This window comes from Bacillus rossius, chromosome 10, assembly GCF_032445375.1.
Source record: "Bacillus rossius redtenbacheri isolate Brsri chromosome 10, Brsri_v3, whole genome shotgun sequence".
NCBI classification, from domain to species: domain Eukaryota; kingdom Metazoa; phylum Arthropoda; class Insecta; order Phasmatodea; family Bacillidae; genus Bacillus; species Bacillus rossius.
Window position 1 is genome coordinate 11,914,335 of NC_086337.1, and position 24,250 is coordinate 11,938,584.

A 24,250-nucleotide genomic window follows, 5' to 3' on the forward strand; every position below is an offset into this window, starting at 1 on the left:
CATTTTCGGCCAACGAACATAAAGTTATGCTTTGGGCCCTGATAATAAATAATACCTACATAATTACCTTTTCACCAAAAGTACATGAGGTACAAAAGTCAACAAATCTTAAAACACAATAAAAATATACCCGGTATACATTATATTTTAATACAAACACCAATACAATACTAATTTTAACTGAACATTTTTTGGAGGTATGCATGATTTTATTAAAATTAATCAGAAAGTAATGCAGTTACATGTTTACAACCTTGCGTACTTCACTTGCCTTTGACGAATCCGGATATGTTCAATGTTTAGCCAGCCGAAAAGGATGTTTAGATTTTATTTTTAAACGCATGTGAAATTAGTCCTTTCTTTTAACACTTCATCGCTGTCACGTGAATTTACGGCATCTTACATTATTATTGTACTTTTGTTTTGTAGTAACGATCGGTAGGCTAAATATGTACATGTGTTTGTTAAAACTTCGTTTTAAACATCCATAAATTAATTTTGTCAATTAATTTATTGATACCAGTAAAATACAAAATAAATGATATTTATTTTACGACCTCTTAAATTATTTAAATGATATATAAAATATGACCAAATGTTTTTCAAATGAAGACGTATTTTCAACTAGAAGTACGCGAGAATTACACAGATTCATTTACTTGTGTATTGCATAGCATACTTCACGTCCATTTCTGACAGCCTTGCGAAGTCACTTCCAAAGTATCTACAAGTATATTCTTCAGGCGAATTCGGACACGGCATTATAATCTTCCATTATATCTAGAAGACGTGTTCTTACATTTGCTTGGAGTTTTAAATTATTTTTTTGAAATAATAAAGGCAATTCTAAAGTTTAACTCCATTGCAGAAACACTTACGCAATATATTTGGTGGTTCTCTGCAAGTTTATTTTGTGTTTTATTCTATTTCGATAATGAAGTCAATCTGAATTCATTGCCTTTTTTTCAGATTTGTTTATACATTAGATGTATATAAATATAAAAATTTATGTAACAGGATGAATCTTAAATGGTTTGAACAGTTATCTATAATGACTTAGTTGGTTTGTTCATTAAAAGCCTTTCTTTTTTACTGTTCAGGTTGGATTCCTTTATAACTCAAAAAAATTATCACGTAACTAAAAAAATTAATAAAAGAGCAAACTTCTGTTCGTATAAAGGTGTTAATTTTATGAAAATAATGTAATACAATTTGTTCTCTAGATAAGTAGATTTAGAAGTAAGACTTCATATTTCAGTCGTTACCATGGTACGACTTCCAGAAAAGTTTTACATATATATATATTTTTTATACAGAAGGTACCGGAGCTTGCAGGTTGCGCAGAAAGGAATTGTATTGTTTGTGATAGTTCTCTGTTGGCAGTAACACCTATGAGCTATGATGTATGTTTGATGTTCTGTTTCCAACTCATCGTTAAAACTAAATTTTACAGACTGATTATTATCCTTTGATTTAAAATCTAAGTTATTTACAGTGTTTAAAATATGCTTTCTTACGTTTAATAATATTTCGTATTGTTTGTATGATGTTTGAGTTACCCGCAAAGATAATGAGATAGTTATTTTATACTGCTTCTTTCGCGGTTTTTTTTTAATTTTAGTCTTGACAATAGGGAATGAATTATTCAGGCTGTGCTAAATAGATAGATTATGCTTTATGCCATTGAGATCAAACTCTTTTTTTTGTGCATTTTATAGTATTCCTAGTTTAGTTAATTTATCCAACAATATATTTATACAGTCAAGGGCTTAGATGCTTTATAAAAAAACTCAAGTGGTTCATAATCAGTTGCCGTGTATAGATATATTTTGTATAAAATAAGCATTATATGTTTTACTGCTTAGAGTTGATATAAAACCATGTATAAAATTTGAAAGTATTTTGAACTTTTCATACTTAAAATTATCATACAATGTTCAAATATTTTTCGATATAATTAAGGACACCTGTATTTCGCGAATACATCTCGTGTCAGGCTATTTCACACATAACTGTAGCTTTTTTCTTAGAGGTTTGGCGAATTGCGGGCGTGCAGCAGTACGGTAACTACGTCCTCATTGGCCCCGTCAAGTGCGGGAAAACAGCCTTCACTGACCACAGCCAATAATTACAAGAAAAATCTACAGTGTTTTGTAAAATACCTTGACACGAAATGTATTCGCGAAATACAGGTGTCCCTAGATATAAGACGTAATTGCTCGCTGACGATAATTTTCTTTACTGGTATTATCACCTTTCTTATGCAGGAGAATAGTTTTTGTAGTCTTGTGATACCCATTCTGAAAGAATTCCAATAATGGAATATGTGTTTATTATAATTAATGGAGAAGTGTATATACTATTAGCAAATGGATCATTAAAAATGTGAAAAGAAATTATAAAAAATTACAAATTAGTCTACTGCACATAAATCGCTGATTTTAAAAAGCCAAAATTACTATAACATTCAAAATATCACAGAGCGTGCCATGTAGAAAACACGGACGCATGTTGTTGTCTAAATGAAATAAATAAAATACAAGTCTGCGGCTTTAAATACCAAAGAAGTAAAATTAAAATGTTTCATAAATATTCCACGCTTGTAAGGGTACAACCATTCATTACACTGATAGGACATATTTTTTCTAGTACATCATACTGATTCCTAACCAGACACACATATATAAATAATTTGTGTTACACTTCAATTAATTTGGCCATGAATTAAACCTGATAAATAAACAATGCAAACAAGCGAAACTCTACAGAGTATCGTCAAATAAAACCTGGGCCAAAAGTAAATCAATATTTTAGTGCTCAATACAATTCGAAGGAAATGGAAGATTTTTTGTAGTATTATAATTGATCATACAAGGATTGCTGATTTGGTTTTGTATTAATTTTGAGCGTAAAACTACCCCGAAAATATTGAATAAATTTTTCAGTTAAGCTGCATATAAACTGAACTGGTTTGCTAGCTGTCTTGCCATCGTAAATATGACTATGAGTCTGATTGGTCATGTTGGTGATAGGCACGATTTTCAAGGCTGTCTCCCGATATTATATATGTGTTTTATTTTTATACAAAATGAAGCACGAATATGTTTTATATTTCTTGTGTGAGATACCAGTTGCAAAGACTTTGCAGTTTGATTTTATGGGTAGTGAATCAGTGGTATAAAATAACTTCATTTATTTTTTCCCGATAACATTTTTTTGACATTAGTATAATTTAATCACTCGCCAAGCAGAGAACCTTATTGTTTGTAGTCACGAAAAAAATTGTATTCAATATCAGCTAATAACTTACTATTGCTAATGTCATCAATCATGCGTGCCTATTTCTTAATTTTATTTTTTTAGTAATTAGAAAATAAAAATCGGTACTTTTCTGAATTTCCTCATTGAGGCTGCGACCCAAATTTCAAGTTTCCAGCCCTTTTGGTAGTGGGTTGGAATTTGTATAGGCCCAGTGGCGTAGCCAGGATTTGTGTATGGGGGTGTTAAGAAGCATGCTCCCCCCCCCCCCCGTATTAAAAAAGGGGGGGGGGGGGGGTTCGGGGTCCTCCCCCGGGAAAATTTGGATTTTAAGGTGTAAAATAGTGCTATTTTAGCAGTTTTCGGTCGGTACTTAATTTTAAATATTGTAATGGTAAAATTTTTTATTAATTTTAATATGAAATTTGTTTGAGTGATGAATAAGAAAAAATTAAAGATTTGGTGCTAAGGGGGGGGGGGGGGGGGTTGAACCCCTACCCCCCCCCCCCCCCCCCCTGGCTACGCCCCTTTATAGGCCAGTGTGTGAGCGAGTGAATTACTTTTTGCATATTCGAGCAATTCAAAATTTAGGCAATAAAGTTTAATTATAACAATTTCACGTAAGCTAGAAAGCTCAAAGGCTGGTAAAACAATAGAATTTTATTTCATATAATTCTAGATCAATTTCATCTTAGTATAACACACCCATTTAAACACATTTTATATACATAATAATTTCACTTCAGCAAGGTCTTCGGTTTCTTGTAACACAAATAAAATTACCTAAAAAAATTACTAGACATACTTAAAAAAGTTTTTAGATTGTAATATTTGCCAAATAATTTAAATAAATCTAACTGCAAATGTAAGAACACAATATAAAGGTCTTTAAAATTGTATTTTGGAAAATTACCTGAATGTTTATTTTCTAACACTCCTTATTTCACTTGTTCAAAAGTAATTACATGTATACATATGCGTGCGTGTGTGCGCGCACTTGGAACTAGTGTTTCTTTGATCATTTATAGTTGCAAATAATGTAGCGGAAGTTAAATTGAAAAATATATAATTCTTTCTGGCCAATATTTGTTTACAAACATAATTTTACATGACCCCAGAAGAAGAAAAAAAAAAGAATCGCCACTGCCTTGAAATTGTGTAACTAACGAAAATGTTTAACTGCTCAAGGTTAGTGATACAATAAATGCTTGGGTAGTGAAAAATCTATTGTTAAAAATCAAAAGTAATTTCAAACGACCTTTAGTTAACCATTGTTCAACGACAGCATCGAGAGATTGGCCCTTATTTTTGTATCGTTATATACATAACTAAATCATTACGGGAGGAAGTTGCCATAGGCGGCTGGTCCTTCAGTTACTATTTTTTTTAAACATCTCTATAAAGTTGCAATACTAACAATTAATATTTTGATCATAACTCATTTATGTAACATTACACCCAGAGGTATAGCCCATTCTACCAGAGCTAAAGTCGAGGTACAAATATAATTAAAGAAACATAATTAAATAAATATAACTAAAGAAATATAATAAATAAATTTATAGAAAGTCATTGTCATTTTGCAAATAAATTTTTTTTACAATAATTGAAATATTCTAATAAAATCTTAAACATTATTTATTTGTCTTGAATGTGTGATTCTTGAATAGAAATATAAATAATAATTTAATAATTAAAATTGATTTTGGAAGTTATATTATTATATGAAACCATTTTGCTATTATTGTAATACACCGTGATTGCAGGATTCATTCATGTGTTAAGGTAAAGAGTCATATCAAAATACATAATGAAGTCACTAAGATAAAAGGTATGTGAAATAATGTTGTAATAAAATTAGGGATGGGGCGAATCCTGATTTCCTCGAATCCGAATCCTAACTCAAATCCTCGACTGGAATTGCCGAATCTCGAACCCAAACCCGAATCTTTTAACAGATGATGTCCACATATCTGATGTTAAGTGAGATGTATTCTGCTTGCACTAAAAAGTCCCTTGACTTTATCACATGTAGTTTGGTACATTTCTGGTATAGCCTAAGTGTATATAAAGACAAAAATTTTTTTTTGAGAAATTTCAGTTTTCGTACAGATTAGCCGTTAGGATTTTTTTCTATAAATAAGCTAGAGGTCTGCGAGCCTAAGAATTTTACTTTGAGCCGAGCTCGAGCTTTTGTGGTACAGTTACACTTTTGGGAAATTATTTTTATCTTAAACTTAGTATAATGTTTGAATAAAGTATTAAAATGAAGTGGGCTTATTAATTTTGGGTAACTATTTACAGTGTGTGTTTACATTTTGGACTGCTAGAAAAAAATAACATTTTTTTCCATTGAATCTTACCTGTTTCCATTGGTTCATTAGTAACTGATATCATCCAACTAACATAACCCAGTATATGTTTGTGTAAATGTAACATATCTTTGGGAAAATTTCATCCTTGCCAATTTTTCTGGAGTCCTTACTGAGCTTCAACAAACTTAGCACCAAAAATCATGTTGTTTGAAAAGTACATTCACATTGTTTCAGAATTTCCACTTTTCAGCACAATAATTCTGAGAGAGATTTTCACAGAGTCTTATTAAATTCTGTTCTTTAATCTATCATGCAGAACAATAATTTGTTCTGCACGTTCAGGAGTTAAATTAGCTCTACGATTGGAGATAGTGTTTCCAGCAGAAGAAAAGCGTCTCTCGCTGGCAACCTGCTTGGCTGGAATGCTTTCGTAAAATTGCTTAACCTCAAAATTAGTGTCATAAATATCTGTAACTGGTCATTAAAGTTTAATCAATTGAAAGTAATTAAATAAAAACATTTTACTTCATTCAAATTACACTTGCAAAAAAAACATACACACATAAACCTACATGGAAATTAAAGTCTTTTTCAATATCCTGAAGTCTGAAATATGTTTACTCATGTCATTAAATGTAGAGCTGTATTGAAGAAGCCGATTTTGCCAATATTTAGTTGAATCGGCATTTCTGCCGACTTCCGATACAGTACGCTTGTTAAATTTTGGCCGATATTACTGAAAAACGAAAGAGACTGCCATAACCTAAAAATCCACGAGTACCATTTTCACTTTTGGTAGTAGTATTGCATTCTTTCACATCGCATTATTTCTTAGCAACATGTGCCAACCGTACATATCAAAGTTTAACATCCTTTTTTTTTTTTTAACAATGTTCTTTAATTTAATATGTCATAAATAAATAATACATTACTATCACGGTAAATATACATCTCGGTTGTTAAGGTAACTATAGTGCAAATATGGTAGCTATCATGCTTCTGAAGTGATTATGGTATTCTACAAAGAATCTTTAGTTCTTATTATGGTAATTATCTTAAAATAACTATTGGGTTTGTACTGTAGTTATGGTACATCATCCATATTTCTTCTTATGTTGTTGTTCATTTGTCTTTTCTTCATATTTACGTGCACCATTATTTGAGACAGGAAGTTTCAGAAAAAATTTTAACGGACTTTATATCACACATTTAATGGCGTAAATAATGAGACCTCGGGCAATTTAAACGCTTTATACGGAAAAACCTACCATGCAGAACCTCGTAAGCGAGTTTTACTGTATTTTTTTCCGTAAATAGTAAAAAACCGAATCCTTTGACGAATCCTATATCAGATCCGCCGAATCTTCGAATCCCTAGGATTCGGCGGATTCGGCGGATATTGGATTCGGTCACCCCATCCCTAAATAAAATGTAATGTGCGACGTTCACGTAGATGCCCGTAAACGAAACAGGTTAGATATTATAATCATATTTAGCACTTTAGTATTTCCAAAATAAGTTTTTTTTAAGACGCCGAACTATTATAATAAATCTCTATCTACTAAAACAATTCAGTAATTGTAGTTAGATGATTTTAAATAAAAAATTCTCTATGAATAAATTTGTCACAAGTGAAGCATATTAATAATAATTTATATCACTGAAAAGCTGACAAATATATCTATAGAAATTGTCGACAACGTGAGACGGTTTTCATTTCATTCATTACTATTGCTGATACTAGTGTTGTGTTTTGACCGTTTCGAAGCGATAATATTCCCGCCTGAACTCCTGCGATATTAGAGCCATCTAGTGGGTAAACTCAGAACTAATCGGAGCTCTAGCGGCAAACTGTTGAACTCGTTCCTTTCATCAGCGGCAAGTGACAGTTAAATCACAGTATTTAATACTCAGATTATTTAAATTCTGTATGTTGTATTAAAAAAATTAATAGACAGAATTGATCATTGTAACTCCTTTAAGTTGTGTGCAAAGTAACAGCCGTGTACCGTTTAAATATATACCTAATATTTAGTTTTAAAAATTTCAAAATTAAAATTATATAAGAAAGCATTTTTTGAGAAAAATTTTATCGTCATATTTACAAAATTCAAAGTTTTATTTACAATTCTGTCTAGTATGTATTTTTTATCTACTACGATATTCATGGGAGAAATAATTTTCTTGGAGGCTGCAAAACTAAGGATCTTAGCCTTAACAGTTTCATATAAAAATTACATATTGAGGATATTTTATTTATGTGGATTGTGCATAACCTAATGGGCGCGACTGACCGGTGTCCTCGGTGGCGTGGACCCCCTCCAGGTGGCACAGCAGCTGGCCAGCGACGGCGGGGTGCGCAGACACCTGGCCCTGGTACATGCAGTCGCTGACCCAGCGCATGACGAGGGCGTTCATGCGGTGCTGCACGCGCAGCATGCGCAGGCAGGCGTCGCCCAGGCGCTCCGCGGCGCGCTCCATCAGGCTCCGCTCCAGGGGGCAGGGGCCGGGCGACTGCACGGTGGGGGGCAGCTGCATGTGGTCGCCCGCCAGCACGGCCCTGCGCGCTCGCGGCAGTGCCACCCAGCTGGCCGCCTCCATCGCCTGCGCACTCACTTCCATCTTACTACTGCGACTGGATTTACTAGAACTTGTCTGCTGCTGCTTTTTATGCCAGTTTACCGTTTTATTTGATTTTCACCTGTGACCCCACAACACTGTCGCAATGTTTTATCAACAGTCGTCCCAAGGACTTTATTTCATTTGGTGGCACCGTGGACACAAAGCGTGCCTGGGATTTGACTAAGTATGATTTTTCTGGAAGAACGTTTTAGCCTCGTGTCCCTACCTCCAAAGTGTTTTGTAATAAGAGCCGAGAAACCACTATGCTGTTTCATGTGGAAACTCTGTGGAACTTATGTAATGGTGTTCATTGTGTGTATATATTCAAAGAAACCAAAATCAATTCCAAAAATCACCATTAAAAACATGCCCTGATTGGCTACCAAGTCTAACAAATAAACAAAAAAAAGGCACGATTTTATAATAAAAATGTGTGCATTAATAACAGTAAGACTATCCAAAAGCTTTTAAATAGCAAGAGGCATCTTCAAAAACAAATCTTTACTCTTACAGCAAATGTGAGCATGTGGATATAGTTGACTATTGAGGAATGTTTACAAGCTAAATGAACACGCTTTGGGTTCAGTACAAAAACTTTTCCTGTTACTGTTACTACTACCAGCAAATGTCTGGCCCTGCATGCCTAAGTCTAGACATAAGAAACTACCACAACAGCCATGTGACATGGTAGAGCAGGCTTTGCTGATGCATAAATTGGTAACAGCACTAATTTTCCAAAGCATTGTTTCTTACAATGTGAACTTCAGGCAAAGTAAAAATTTCCTATATACACATCAGGTGTTTCCCTGCACATTCCTCCACTTAACTGTGCATGAGTAAGTCCTTTTTTTCCTGTAATTCCCATCTTTTCTGGGTCAGGGACTCCTAGAGTATTTAGTATAATTCAAAAGAATTATATCTGACACAGTAAGTAAATTTTTTAATGAAAAAATGTGTGATATCTGTGTATATAAAAGACTGGTTATCAGAGTGGGCACCTGGGAGCTCTCGTCCACGACCACGGCGCCGAAGTGGTCCTCCTCCAGGTACTTGAGCACGGAGGCGTCGCCAGCGGACAGCAGCGTGCAGGCCACCACGTCGCGCCCGCGCAGGATGTCGCGCGTCACCAGCTGCTCGCGCTCCAGCAGGTAGCTGCGGTAGTGCTTGATGTCCAGCAGCAGGTCGTCGTCGGCGCGGCCCTGGCGCGCGGACCGGGCCTCCAGGCGGCGCAGGCCCACGCGCAGCGAGCGCAGCTCCTCGCTGGAGGAGAGCGCCGTGTCCAGCAGGCAGGCCTGCAGGCCGGTGCGCGCCGGGTGTCCCAGCCGCACCACGCTCGCGCGCCCCTGCAGCGCCAGCGCGCTCAGCAGGTTGTCCACCGCGACGTTGGTGTGCGCGCACACCAGCACCTGCAAGCGAGCAGCCCGCTTTGTGGCTCGTGCACACCGCCACAGGACCATACAATAGCTCATTTGATTCCCAAGAAATTACATTAAAAAGGGAAGTAACAGCAATTAAAACTGACCAAACACATCTCTGCTAGTAAATTCGTATTTATGAGATTATTAGGTAATCGTATTAATTGACACGCCTGATTATGTAAAATAATAGAAACTGTAAATAGTACTATAAGTACTTGCTGACGTTTAAAACCAATCCAGTACCACCTAGAAGGCAGGTCCACTCGAACGGCATCATGGCACAGTGCGCTTCTGTGTTACACGTTTGTCTCTTTCTTTCCGTTTCTAGTAGAGATGACCTGACCGTCAGCAGCCTCTCGCTGGCTCATCTCGCTTCTCTCCCGCTCCACACGCGAGGCTGTCTGAGCTGCAGGTAACTAACTGCGAGACACGCTTCAACTGCATTGCCACACATAAACCAAGATGATCGCACACAACTTAGATTATAAGCCAATTCTTTGAGGTCTACAAATATCGACATTTAATTTATTTTGATGGTGATCAACCAACAGGTTGGTAAGAAACCAATGAAAACAAGCTAAAAATAAGAGTTAAAAAAAAGAAGTTATTTTCCGTTTATAAACTTAAAATGGAGAATAGGTTTTTTTTTTGTGACTAGACTAAACACAATAATGTAGTCGCAGACATCAGTTTTAGAGATGTTAATGCAAATAAATAAGAAATTTCTGTACACCAGAAATTATGCCTTTCTGTTACAAAATACCTAAGTTTACCTGCTATTCCCCCATTAGTATTTTTTATACTGTTGATGTTATCAGTTCTAAGTAACTAGTTTAATGTAACCAAGTATTGTCCTTGTCCTTGTGTGCGGAGGTGCCGGCTTGCATGGTTGTCTTCCTTGCAGGGGTGCTCACTCGCTAGTGCCGACTTGTTTGTGCTGCCTGACCACGTGCAGTCTTTATATTTTCCTGTATTTGTGATTTTTTTTACAATCGTGCCCACCATTTTGGTTCCCAACTTTCTGTGGGCATTTCACAAATTTAAAAAAATATATAATCAGTATAAACAAATGGTTGAAACCAATCAAGCTGCATTTAGAACATAACTGGTTTTGATGTTGGAATACAAATTGATAGTCACAATCAATTTACTACCATATGACATATGGTAGTACCTTACTTGCTGCTTTAATATCTGACAAAAATATGTTGCAACTCAAAAACCAAATAAATTGACGTAAATAAAAGTGCTGGATACAAGGGAAGATTTGTTGTAAATGTATTCACAATATTCCAAAAGTTTTGCAAGTATTAGAGAACCGATTGATGGATTTTGCATTATCGTACGGAACTCCCAGTGTGAGTAAACATTGCTACACCTAATAAAAGAGTTTATCAGCATGAAGATGAGCAGGTAGAAGTACCTTCTTGCCCATCTTCACCATTTGCAGGACATATTCCACGAGCACGGTGGTCTTGCCAGTGCCTGGCGGCCCGTGGATCACCGCCAGCTGATTGGCCGAGAGGGCAAACGCCACCGCCTCCTTCTGTTCATCTGTCAGGTGATCTGGCAACAGCACACCAGTGGTTTAACATAGCAAGCACAGCAGCTAAACCTGTTTATCACTCAATGTAGTACATAGTCAGATCATGCGAGGGAACGTAAACCAAGAAGCCAAGATTGGAAAGAGGGTTAACATTCTGGCCTTCTATGTGCATTAGCGCAATATGGACACAAACTACATTATTCAGCCGTTTCAATCTAGAGATAATGTCATATGGTTTTATTTTTAGATTTTTTTTTATAAAACATGCGGTTTCAGATTCACTGTTTTTATTTTTAGAAATTTAGTTTATTCAAAAAAATAGTGAACATTTCAATTTGTACAACATAAAATGTTTTTAATACTTTTAATAATTTTGATTATAATGCATAATGCATTTCTGAAGTAACATAATTTGTACCAAGTACAGTATGTCGAGGACGGAATAACTCGAAACAATACACACATAATGTAAAAATAAGTTATTAAGAGATACAAAAATAAACTACGTACAGTCAAACCTCAATAATACAAATATAAAGGGGCCATTATTTTGTCATTTTGCAAAAATGAGGTTTGTATTAACCAAACTATTATAAAATTAAATCACAAAATTTAAACAATTTCTAAATCAAATTCCAATCAATTTAAAACTTGCCACAATTTTATACCACATATAATGTACTTTTTTTTTGGGATTGTCAAATAAAATCTTAGGATTTTAGTATGCTAAACCCGAGGCTTAAAAAAATATTTTCTGTTGTATTACACTTAAAATTAAGACCAAAGATTAAAGCAAAGGTTACAAATTACTTACAAAACGACATACTACCATCATTTTCAGAGAATAAAATTTCTATATAATTTCTATATAATTCTTGATTGCTAATAAATTTTCAAAGAATAAAGTTTCCAAGCATTTTTCGCTAACCTACAATGAGCCAAAGATATGGCATCAGTATTGTTATAAATGTAACTTTATACTTATTCATTAAATTATTCTCAGAAATTTGTATTAAACAACATTACCTAAAAGAAACTGTTCACCCTTGGAATAATAACTTGGTATTGTAAGGTGGTTAGGCCCTGACCTACCCGCAACATTGATTCTTGTAACATGGGGGTTTTGAGAATATAAAAAATATTTATTCTTGTGTTATGTTTGATTTTGCAATATTTGTCTTTGCATTCCTTAGATGTTTTTTTCTATAAGTCCTTTTTTTCCTTTGGTGACTTCTGGCAGAGGTAATTATAAATTCAAGATTAAGCCACAATTTGGGAAGAATGAGTAAAGAAGGGTCGCCCAGCTGGCGCCAAGAGGTGTTTAAAAGTGTTAACCTAGTTAGCTGTGATTGGCCAAGTGACATTTCACTTTATTTGGGAGAAAATTGCCGTAGGCTGCCGCCATATTGTGCCAGAACTATTTCTTTATAGGTTGCCAGAAGTTATTGTAAGCTGTTACATAATGATAAAGTAAATGAATTTGTGGTTTTAAATCTTGTATTTTTTTTTGTTAAGCTTATGTTACTTTGAAGTGTATGTTTAGTTGAAGTAAGTGCAAATATTGATCGCGGAAGGATGTGTAACTTTGTCTTTGGAGAGAGAGAGGCTTGTAACGGTGAATTGGAAGGAGCTGTGAAAAGGTGGTGAAAATAAAGCTTTTCTTTTGTAGTTGGGCGTTATTAAATTTATTACTGGAAAGGGTGGCGTCTGGGATTGGAATGACCTATGTGAGAGTAGTTTCCACAGGGCAAAACCCTTTTCGTGGACAATTGTGTAATCCGGCACCCTGATTTCACCAAGGAATTCTACATCAGTTCAGATGCCTCCAGCTATGGACTGGGTGCAAAGTGCTTCCAGCTAGGGGAGGAGGGGAAGAACACCTGATAGCCATGCTGAGTAGGAGTTTGAATGCAGCTGAAAGGTCCTATACTGTTACAGAACGGGAATGTTTGGCAGTAGTGTGGAGCCTCGAGAAATTGAGAAATCTAGTGTTAGGCAGTAAAATCATAGTGCAGTCCGATCATCACTCAATAGCTTCCTTGCAATTATGCAAACTGATGGGGAGCCGTCTGACTAGGTGGTGCCTAGCTCTGCAGGAGTATGACATGGAGATTGTTTACATCTCGGGCAAGGAGAATGTGGATGCAGATTTACTAAGCAGGACGATAATAGAGCAAGGGGAGTTAGTTATGGAGGAGAAATCCTGAGCAGGACCCATTATGGCCATTATTAATGTGGAAAAGGATGATGAACTATTTAGGAAATTCACCAAGTTAGGGGAGGCCCAAATAGAAGATGAAGTCTGGGGCATGATCATAGGGGTATTAGAAGATGAAAATAAAGATGTCAACCAACCACAAATCCAGAAGCTGCTTTTGTGGTACTGTATAACGGGGAAAGTACTCTATAGGAAGGATGCTTCGGGAAAATGGAGACTATGTATACCTAAGATATTGGTCAACCAATTAGTATGGCATCTTCACCGATCCACTGGACATTTTGGGAATAAAAAGGTATTTTGGTTAGCAAGTAACAGCTACTATTGGTCTTACATGGAAAAGACAATTAGGAAAATAATCAGTAGTTGCAACATTTGCCAAAAGGCAAAATACCCGAATCGTAATTGGGAAGGTAAATGGGAACCGATTGTTCCATCAGGACCGGATGATCTTTTAGCTGTGGACCTATATGGCCCACTGCCCAAGTCAAGGGGAGGTGTCCAGTACATTTTCACGGTATTAAATGTTTTCACCAAGTTTGTGCTTTGCTATCTTTTAAAGAAAGCCACGGCAGCGGCATGTGTTGACAAATTACTCAATAATATTTTGAAAGAATGGGTTTACCTAAGAGAATACTGAGTGACCACGGTACCCAGTTCACTGCGGATGTTTGGCGCTGGGAGTTAGCCTGGAAGGGCGTTGATGTGATCTATAGCTCTGTCAGGCATCCGCAGGGGAATCCGATTGAGCGTGTTATGAGGGAAATAGGGAGATTGCTACGCACCTATTGCCATGAGCAGCACAGCAAGTGGGCTGAAGCTGTACCATTATTAAATAGGTTTTTTAATGAAAACATTCACAGCATTACAGGTTTTTCACCGCATGAACCTATCAGTGGTAAAATTCAGAGGGACAATTTAGCCCTAAAATTTAAGTTTCCTAGTGGGGAGGAGGATCAGACTAGTGACAGGATTGAGGAAGTTAAACTGAAACTTAAGCATGCAGCATTGAGGAGAGGAGTACAACAGAGAGTTATAAGCAGTAACTTCAAGGTAGGGGATTTGGTACTGCTCAGAGTTGGGGGGAGAAGTGATTTTATGTTAAAAGAGACGAAAAAACTGGGACTGCTATATGAAGGGTCGTTCAGGATCACTAGGGAATTAGGAAAAAATGTCTGGGAGATTGGACACTTGACTGGTGGCGGGGGTGTTCGAGGTAGCTTCAACCAATATTTGTTAAAGCCGTACATTAGTGAAACATAAATACAATCATGTGGCACCATTTTCAAGTTGATTGGGGTTTCGAGAGTTGTTTCATGTTATATTGTGAGTAAGTTTGATTTGATGTTTCTTGTGTGGTTAGTGAGGTAACGGGATAACCTGCATAACATGTTGGCTTTAAGCAGGAAATCTGTTGAGACATTTTGGGACTCTCATAATGGGGTTTTTGGTAAGAGCCAATGTGGTTTTATTTTATTGATGGTTGTGTACAAGCAGATTTGTGCTAAGGGTATCTTTTTGTTTTGTTTGTTAATTACAAGTCTATAATTTTGTCTACTGGGATTCTGTGACACTTATTATTTATCGTGTCAGAGAGAATAACTAAGTAAAACTGAATACTTCTAACTGGCTATCGTGTTTTGTGAAATAATTGGTGTAAAGACCACAAGAAAGTAACTAAGGGAGAATTGGTTGCCGGCTTGCACATACCTCAGGCAAAAGTTAAATTTTGTTTACTCAAACTCCATTTAATTTGGGGGGTTGTAAGGAGGTTAGGCCCTGACCTACCCTCAACATTGATTCTTGTAACATGGGGGTTTTGAGAATATAAAAAATATTCATTCTTGGGTTATGTTTGATTTTGCAATATTTGTCTTTGCATTCCTTAGATGTTTTTTTCTATAAGTCCTTTTTTTTCCTTTGGTGACTTCTGGCAGAGGTAATTATAAATTCAAGATTAAGCCACAATTTGGGAAGAATGAGTAAAGAAGGGTCGCCCAGCTGGCGCCAAGAGGTGTTTAAAAGTGTTAACCTAGTTAGCTGTGATTGGCCAAGTGACGTTTCACTTTATTTGGGAGAAAATTGCCGTAGGCTGCCGCCATATTGTGCCAGAACTATTTCTTTATAGGTTGCCAGAAGCTGTTACATAATGATAAAGTAAATGAATTTGTGGTTTTAAATCTTGTATTTTTTTTTGTTAAGCTTATGTTACTTTGAAGTGTATGTTTAGTTGAAGTAAGTGCAAATATTGATCGCGGAAGGATGTGTAACTTTGTCTTTGGAGGGAGAGAGAGGCTTGTAACGGTGAATTGGAAGGAACTGTGAAAAGGTGGTGAAAATAAAGCTTTTCTTTTGTAGTTGGGCGTTATTATATTTATTACTGGAGAGTGATCCACTGCAGTATTATATAATAATCATTCTTTTATATTTAACAAATTACTTAGGTATCACTATAACTCATATGTAATTTTTAAGGACTGTGAAACACTTTGTATTAATGAGAATTTTTTATTATTAGGGTTTTTGTTAATGAAATTCACTTTATCATTTTTTTTTGTATTTATTTAGTCTATACATTTTAGTATAAACTTTGTGCTGAATAAATGTCATTCACTAATCAAATTATATGAAAAAAATTGTTGTGATTATGTATTAACTTTTATTTTATATTTTCACTGTTACATGGCATACATGCTTTTCAGTGTAATTAAGACTTAAATTCTTATCAATATTTGAAACGATTGCGCTTCATGTTACTACACGAGAGACTGTAAGGCAATTAACTGTTAATATATGAGTGATTTTATTTAATAATATACACATCAAAGCTTCTTTAGTAATGTAAACTTAAATTTTTGCAACCAGTAAACATGAATACCACAGAATACAGAAATTTTTACTACTTCAAATATGTAAGTCTTGATATTCTAGACGGCAATTAAAACTTCAGCATCCGCAAAGTTTACGCGCCAACAACATAATGATAGTGACCATGTTTAACTTATATCTATGAACAAACATGATCCAACACTGTGGGGGAAAAGGAGGGGGGGGGTGTACCTTTATCAGAGAGTCTCGTACATCCCATTTACTTTATTAATCATTAGAAGAAATTCCAGAAATATTTTGCATTTTTTGACATTTCCCAATTTTCTTTAACCATTTATATTAAACAAAAAAAATTTCTTATTATATTGAAGTATCCCTTAAATTTTCCTGGATTTTTAAACTTGCATCCACTCTGTGTTCACTACATTTATATGGTTGAGAAAATCTCCTATGTTATCAAAAACAAATAAAATCACATTTAAAAAAATGATAGATACATGTATGTACTGGTACGAAAACAAAGGAACATGCCAAAGCAAAAAGATTACCAACAAAGCTTTGTAACTACGGATACATCTGTTCCTCCCCGCTCACCGTTGAAGAACACGACGTCCGCCGCGGTGAGCTGCGCACGCGTGACCCCCATCCCACCGAACATCACCAACACCACTGGGTGCTTCAGCTGGTACAGCTGCACCAGGTTCTGGATGGCACTGACACAGACAACCACACTCGCTGCAACCCTGCAGACAGGCGGGCCCCTCTTCCCCCACTCCACGGTCACAAGGGTCGTGGTGTAGAGGACAACTATGAGCAGTAACTATAGTGTTATATGATGGAAAAATGAAGATAAAGGTGAAGTGCTTTCAAGAATCTCTTTGGGGAGTTTCATGCCTAAATATTATTCTGAAAATAGATGGTGTTAGTCATTCTCACTCTCTTCTAAAATTACAGTTTAAAAACAAAATATGGAAACAGAGCCACAAATAGGCTCTCAGCATATTTATTAATGCTAAAATAACCCCCCCCCCCCCCCCCCCCCCAATAATGATAGCTAGAGCCAAGATTTTATGATGATATAAAAAAAAAATTTTTTGTCATTATAAACAGTGGTTTTGTCTTTAGTGTCATTAAAAATTAATACATTTGTAAAACCAACATATTTTAAATTAGAAGCTTATGTTTTGTCAGTCTTATTTCTTTAAAACTATTAGTATGAATCAAAGAATCAATATGGAATAAAGAGCCTACAATAATTATACTAATACATTTTATTATGATGTTTCTTTGCAGGATTTACTGTATTTTCTTTGTGCTGAAAAAAAAAAGTTTGCATAGAAACATAAAAAGTACATACTTTATGTTTTTAAATACAAGCATTAAGTAAAACTTAATGAAAAGAATTCTATATTTTAATAGACAAAATGACATCATTCATGTGATAATCGCTGCATTTAGTGTTTTGCCTTGCATTTTGGTTTGTGTGGTGTATTGCATTCCGTTCCGATGTTTGGCGGTGTATTGACTTCAATTTCACTATTATTTCGGTTTATCGCTATTCACACTATAATCTTGCCTCTAAATCAAACAGTTCTAAAACTGTGAGGTTTTCCTGAAGCTCTGAACACCGTAAGTTTGCCCAGGTAGGTGGGTCCCTTTATCCAGCACGTTGCACACAACGGCCATTCCTGATTAGCCTTTGGCTGAATTATTGAACATCAATAAAATTTTAATGGGATTACCAAGGTAAAATTGTAATACAGAACAATGCTATTTAAAACAAGATGTAACAAGCTGTTCTACTGAAAGAAAAAAGAGAGATTCCTCACAAAATCATTACCGTAATGTACCAGTGAAATATTAAATGTAAACCACTCGAAAACATGAAACAATCTACTGAAATGAAAGTAGACCATAATAATAAACTCACAAAAAACTCTGAGCAAGCTAAAAATAACGGATGCATCAGTTTGGAAGTGATTTGGGTAAAATTGTGAGTTAGGCATCCACAAAAAAATATATAAATGATGATGGTTTTGGGGTCTATGGACCATTAATCGAAAAACCATGTAAAAATTTTCTGAAAGTCACACCATGGTAACGGCTACAATAGGTAGTATTTATTTGCAATCTACCTAAAAAAAATTAAATTTTTAACAATTTGTATATGAACATCGATAATTCCAATGAGGTGGTTATCAACTTTCAGAATACCTTCTTAAAGAAATATTGTTAACTACTAGCAGCTAAGAACAAGTTGTGGATATGTGAAAATATGGTTGTCTATATATTAGGTATCTATCCTTCATTAATATAATTAGTGTTACCCCACTTATTCATAAGTATGTTTATAACATTAAACTGTAATGGATGTTCAAAATAAATTAATAAGTAAATTATATATATTTTTTAAATTGGGCATCTTGCCAGCACACTCACAGATAAGTTTTATTTTGCAAAATGTACACACAAGTGTCAAACACTAAATTTTAATTGTCTGACAAGTAGGCAACCAGCACTAAACATAAAATATTGTGCATGTCTGTGGCACAAAAGTAGTGAACACTAATGGTACTCTAAAAACTTATAAGTAGTGACTGGCCAATTAAATCCTCCAATACCATCAAGTCCTTAGTATTTGAAAGATTCGAAATTCGAATAGAAAAAAAAATAGAGTAAATCAAAAATTCAACACTGATAACCTCTGAAGTTAACTAGATCAATTTTTTTTTCTCCATATCTATCTTATTATAGTTCCCCAAGATATTGTACTTTCAACATGTAAATAAAATTATCATATGTATTGATTTTGGAATCTTCAGTAGAATGTTTCAACACCATAGTTAATATTTTTCATTTACTTTACATGCTTTTATTTTTGACCCTTCACACCTAGTTTCGGATTTGAGGAAATTGGGATTCAAACCATCCCTATTTATAAGCCAAACTAAAAAATATGAAGAAAATAAATAAATTTAAAATTGGCGTGAAAATATTAAGTGTGTATTGTTAATTTCATCAATACATGGTTAGGGTGCCGTGACCCAAAAATGTTTGGGAAAAGCCGGTCTAGAGCATGCTAATCAAGCTTGCATTTGAGAAGTGAGCATTGTGTTCTTATAAGTCAAAAAGAATTATTTGATGCAAATTAAAGATGAGAAATCAGGTTATTTATTATGTGGTAAAATGAATAAAACAAATAATATAACAAGAGACTCAGAAGACTCAGAACTACCACCACTAGTTAAATATGCATTATGAAATGAATTGAAGGTGTAAATTTTAAACTTTTGAGGTACTTTCATCCAGATATCAATTAACCCTCTGCATGGAACACCGGCCTGTGGGGCCGGTATAGTTTCGAATTTGGGCTGTAGAGCGTGCAGGGTGTTACCCTCCTCGCCCTTCTTGTAAGAGAGTCTCAAAGCATCCTCGGACAGCAGGTAGTCATTATTAGCGTCCGGATATTTCATCCTTGTGGTCGCCCATTAACGCTTTTCTGAAACCTCCAGGGTCTCCTGGACCGGTGTTCCCTATAAGGTAAGTTTCTTCCCGGTCTGACAGACCGTTATTCCTCTTTATGTGTATTATTCACCTGGTCTCAAAGACCCGTGTTCCCTTTATCGTAAAGCCGTCTATGCGACTTTGACAGTCTTGGGGACGCTAAAGAGAAACATGCCAGAAATTCCACCTGAATTTCAGTCAAATAAGAGCCAGCCTGTTGAATCATCATTATATAGAATTACCAAAGAATTTACACTTTTATCGTATGTGCCAAAAAAAACATAAGGTTGTCATTCTCCTGTCATCAATGCATCACAACAATTATGTCGACAGTAAGAGCAACAAGCCGGAGATAATTTCATTTTATAATTGCACCAAATCTGGAATCGACACGGATTTGAAGTGCAGCGTGTATTCGGCCAACCGAAAAACCAGGAGATGGCCTCTGGCAATTTTTTATCATCTGATATTCATTAGCTGCAGCAATGGCTACGTCATCTACAAAAAAATGTTACGAAACCACAAACCTACGTCGTTTTGACTTTATAATCATGTCACTGACAACAAACCATCTTCATCGATGGCTTACCATTAAGAACTTGCCATCTGGTCTAACAACACTAATAAAAAATTGCCTGACAACCATCCATCCTGAAGATGCCGATGCTTCTTCATTGAATCAATCAAGGACGGATCGTCTTGAAAAAATAAAAAGGTGCCGTTATTGCCCATACTAGAGGGAGAGGAAGACTAATTAGAAATGCGTGCAGTGCAACACTCCTAATTGCTTGGAATGCTCAATGAAAATATGCAAGAAATGTGTGTCACATTTGTAATGTAATTTAAACATTCATTTACTTTGTGTATACTTGTGACATGAATTTGTCATCTAAATTGGTTTTATATTGCAATGTTTATAATTAGAAAAGATTTTTTTATTTTATTTTATTTTATAAATATGTTCCTGACATACTTCATAAAATATTGTGATATATACACACACACACACACACATACATACATACATACATACATACATACATACATATATATATATATATATATATATATATATATATATATATATATATATATATATATATATATATATATGAATTGCACAATAAAATACATTCAGTTGTTAATGTTTCTTTAAAAACCTCGTAGTTCATATATATTTTAAAGTATGAAAAAAAAATATATATATACTGGTCTGACAGACCGGTGTTCGCTTAGCTGATAAAAAAAAACGATGTTCCGTGCAGAGGGTTAACATGCAAATTATCAGAATTTATCGGGGAAAAAAATATTAATATTTTATCAGATAATTTTGTAACAGAAAAGTAATGCATGTTGGTGTTAATGTTTCGTAATAGTTAACTTAGATCAGCTCTACACACAGGTATCATGTATATAAGTGGGATAGTCCTATTTCGCAGGTAAGTGACACCCCACGGCTTGCCATCTGGAGTTTGGCAAGAAATTTAATTTATATCAATTTAAATATATTCAAATGTGTTTTAAAAATATAATCTTTATTAAAAACCTTAGGCAATACAGTTTTTTTATTAGAATAAGTTATTGACATTTGTTTCAAACATATTTTAAAATTTGATCTTTGAGGATGCATAATCACTTAAGGAATATGTGGTTAAATATTTTTTTCACATTGCTTTCACATAATAAATTGTGTACTAACAATATCCAGTTAAATCTCAACATTACTTAACAATATGTAATGTATGCTTTTGATTTAGACTCTTTATTTACACTTTATTATACTGACGTCGACTGGGGCTACGCCCTCCCTAAACCCGATGTGGCCCGCCCTGCTTCAGACCCCCTCTCCTCCCACCAGCACCCTCTATGGCCCAGCATTTCAAACTTCCCACCAACGTATGCATGAGTCTGCCACGCCTCTGTGTCACATCCCCTCATGTAATAAAGTAATTTAAATGTAAGTGTTAATCTTTTATCTTTTCATTTTTACAGTCACCAAGGGTTTTTTTCCAGGTAGATATAAGGATGGCATAGCATCCCGCACGGCCTATCATGGAATTAACCTTCAGGAGCAAACTACTTTCGGTTTTTAAACAAAAAATACATCAATATTTAAGTGCCTAATTATTTTTGATAGATTAGTACTATTAAACAACCTATTGGTGGTCTAGTCGCTTCCTGCTGCCATGACACCCTGGCCCCATTCAGTCTCTTTTGATCGCCACCCAGGGCAGGACGCCATCAACGCACCTCATTGACTTCAACGTTCGTACTTATCAAATTCTTTCACATCCGCTATTCTTAACATATTCTTAAACCTCATATTACTTCTTCGAAGCCTACTCCGGGTGGTAGAGTGTGTGGTTGATTATTTAAGTTGTTGGTGGACATTTGAAACAAAACAACGTTACTTAACTTCAAGGCCCGGCCACAAGGTGTCCTGGTCAGCAAGTAAACCGATTGAATTGCCACTAGCGTTTTTTTTTCACATCTTATTATGTAATGAATTTCTTATAGTATAAGTGTTAATCAGCCTTGTATTAATCACTACGAATAAAAACCCTTCTTCTCGACTTGTGAATATTTTATCCGTGCAACCACATGGCCACCAATTCAGACGTCGAGGCCTGTGGGGTGCCTACTTGTGACCGGCGGACATAATTTCGACCTACCACGTATAAACCCCCTGACAACAATAGTATACAATATAGTTAGAACTAAACTTGAATATGGATCTGTGATCTGGAACCACATCCTCCGATAGTGATTATCTCAAATCACACAATCTAAATTACACAAAATTATTAATCAAAATCATATCTCAAAACCTCCTTTACTTCCCTTAGTTGAACGCAGAAAGTTACTAGACTCTCTATTTGTCCGTAACTGCTTTACTTCTAAAAAAAACTGTAATTATTTCCTTGAAAATTCTGGGCTCAGAGAACCTCAATTTAGTAGTCGTTCTCAAGCATTACTTCATAGTCCAAACAATTTCATTGTTATTTTATACAGATTAATTAATAACTTCAATAACACAGACAAACATGCCAATCTTTACTTAAATATAAATTATTACTTAAAAAATTAATTGCATTCAGTTTTGCTTAGTAAGAAATATATAACTAATTTTTTTGTAACCACAATTTTTGTATGAAATGGTTTCCTCTTAGTAATCGTTAAACTTGCTGTTCCAATACTTACTGCAATTTAAAATTCTTATTATTTTAATAGATCCTATTTGTTTTGTTTCATTGTAAACATTAGGATATGTTTACATGTTTTACTTAACTACCATGTTTTCTCACATAATCGTCACACTTTTTATTCTAAAATCAAGCTTGAAAAGTAGGGATGCGACGATTATGCAGAAAAATTTTTTTAGTTAGATAAAGTTATTCATAAAAACAAAACATGGAAAGTACGTTTATTTAAAACGTGAAGTATAAAAGAGTACACCAAACAATTAAAATTAATCAGTCATGCTAAAAAACCTATCAACTTTAAATAGAAAACCAAAATCTGTGATCCAAATGCAAGCCAAACGAACGCTTAACTATCACTGCAGTAAGTACACACTCCACGAAAGAGAGCGGGCCATCAGATGTAGTTAACTCGGCACTCGACAGAGAGCGCGCGTTGTATGCACTCGGCGAGATATCAATATTCAGCTACGTGTGCGCACTCTATACGGGAAGCAACATAACCAGACAGAGAGCGTGTGTTGCATGAACTCGGCGAGATATCAATATTCGGCTACGTGTGCGCACTCTATACGGGAAGCAACATAGCATTGGCTACATTTTTGTTAGCGGTACACCGCGGCGACGCAGACGAAAAGATGAAGGTTATAAAGTTTAAAAACGTTTTTAAAAGAAAATTTACACATCAGACAACTTAAGTGGAACCTCGTTACTAGGAGAGCTGACAACGGCGGCAAAAATTCTCGTAACAACAAATATTCGTAATATAGTCCAGTCAATAAGTGTTCAAAAGAAGGGTGTAGAGTGCATGGAATATGCGAGAATTTTTGACTTGGGGACTTTGTTAGGAGTAGTTAGAAGGTAAACATACTAAAAGTCCCCGCCCCTGGGAGGTGAGCTAAAGGTGGGAGGCTCTTTTTTTGGTTTTTCGCTTATATCTCAGAAGCGGTGGACTGTAGAAACAAATGATCCAAACAAAAATGAAAGATAATAAAATTTCCTATAAAATGTTTTCTGTACATAATTGTCGAATTCCCAACGGTTTTTGAGATATACGTTATTTAAAACTGATAATTTTTGATAAAATCATTTTTATCTCCCTCTTTTAGTCAAACATTTGCTTCTAGTACCTCCCCCAATCATTTCTCAAGAAAATTATTAAGAAAGAATTTGTAGAGCTTTAAATTACCTTTAATTTGATATACAATTTTTCCACTGTTTCATTTTAACTGTTGTAATTTTCTATCTTGATGAATAACAACACTTCAACAATGGAAATAAGCAATTGAAACAAAAACTTTTTTTAGAATATAATTATAGGTTTTACTATATTATTACTA

General features: G+C 35.2%; 1 protein-coding gene across 1 annotated transcript in view; it reads right to left on the reverse strand.

Annotated features, from left to right (window-relative positions):
* The window catches only part of LOC134535787 (DNA-binding protein SMUBP-2-like), a 115,185-nt gene that overhangs the window by 39,749 nt on the left and 51,186 nt on the right, over positions 1 to 24,250 (reverse strand). Inside the window, exons 4-7 of the mRNA XM_063375056.1 lie at positions 16,801 to 16,919; positions 11,037 to 11,179; positions 9,194 to 9,601; positions 7,868 to 8,177 (exon numbers count right to left, since the gene is read on the reverse strand). Of these exons, the coding sequence (XP_063231126.1) occupies positions 7,868 to 8,177; positions 9,194 to 9,601; positions 11,037 to 11,179; positions 16,801 to 16,919 (980 nt within the window). The remainder of the gene's footprint in view (positions 1 to 7,867; positions 8,178 to 9,193; positions 9,602 to 11,036; positions 11,180 to 16,800; positions 16,920 to 24,250) is intronic.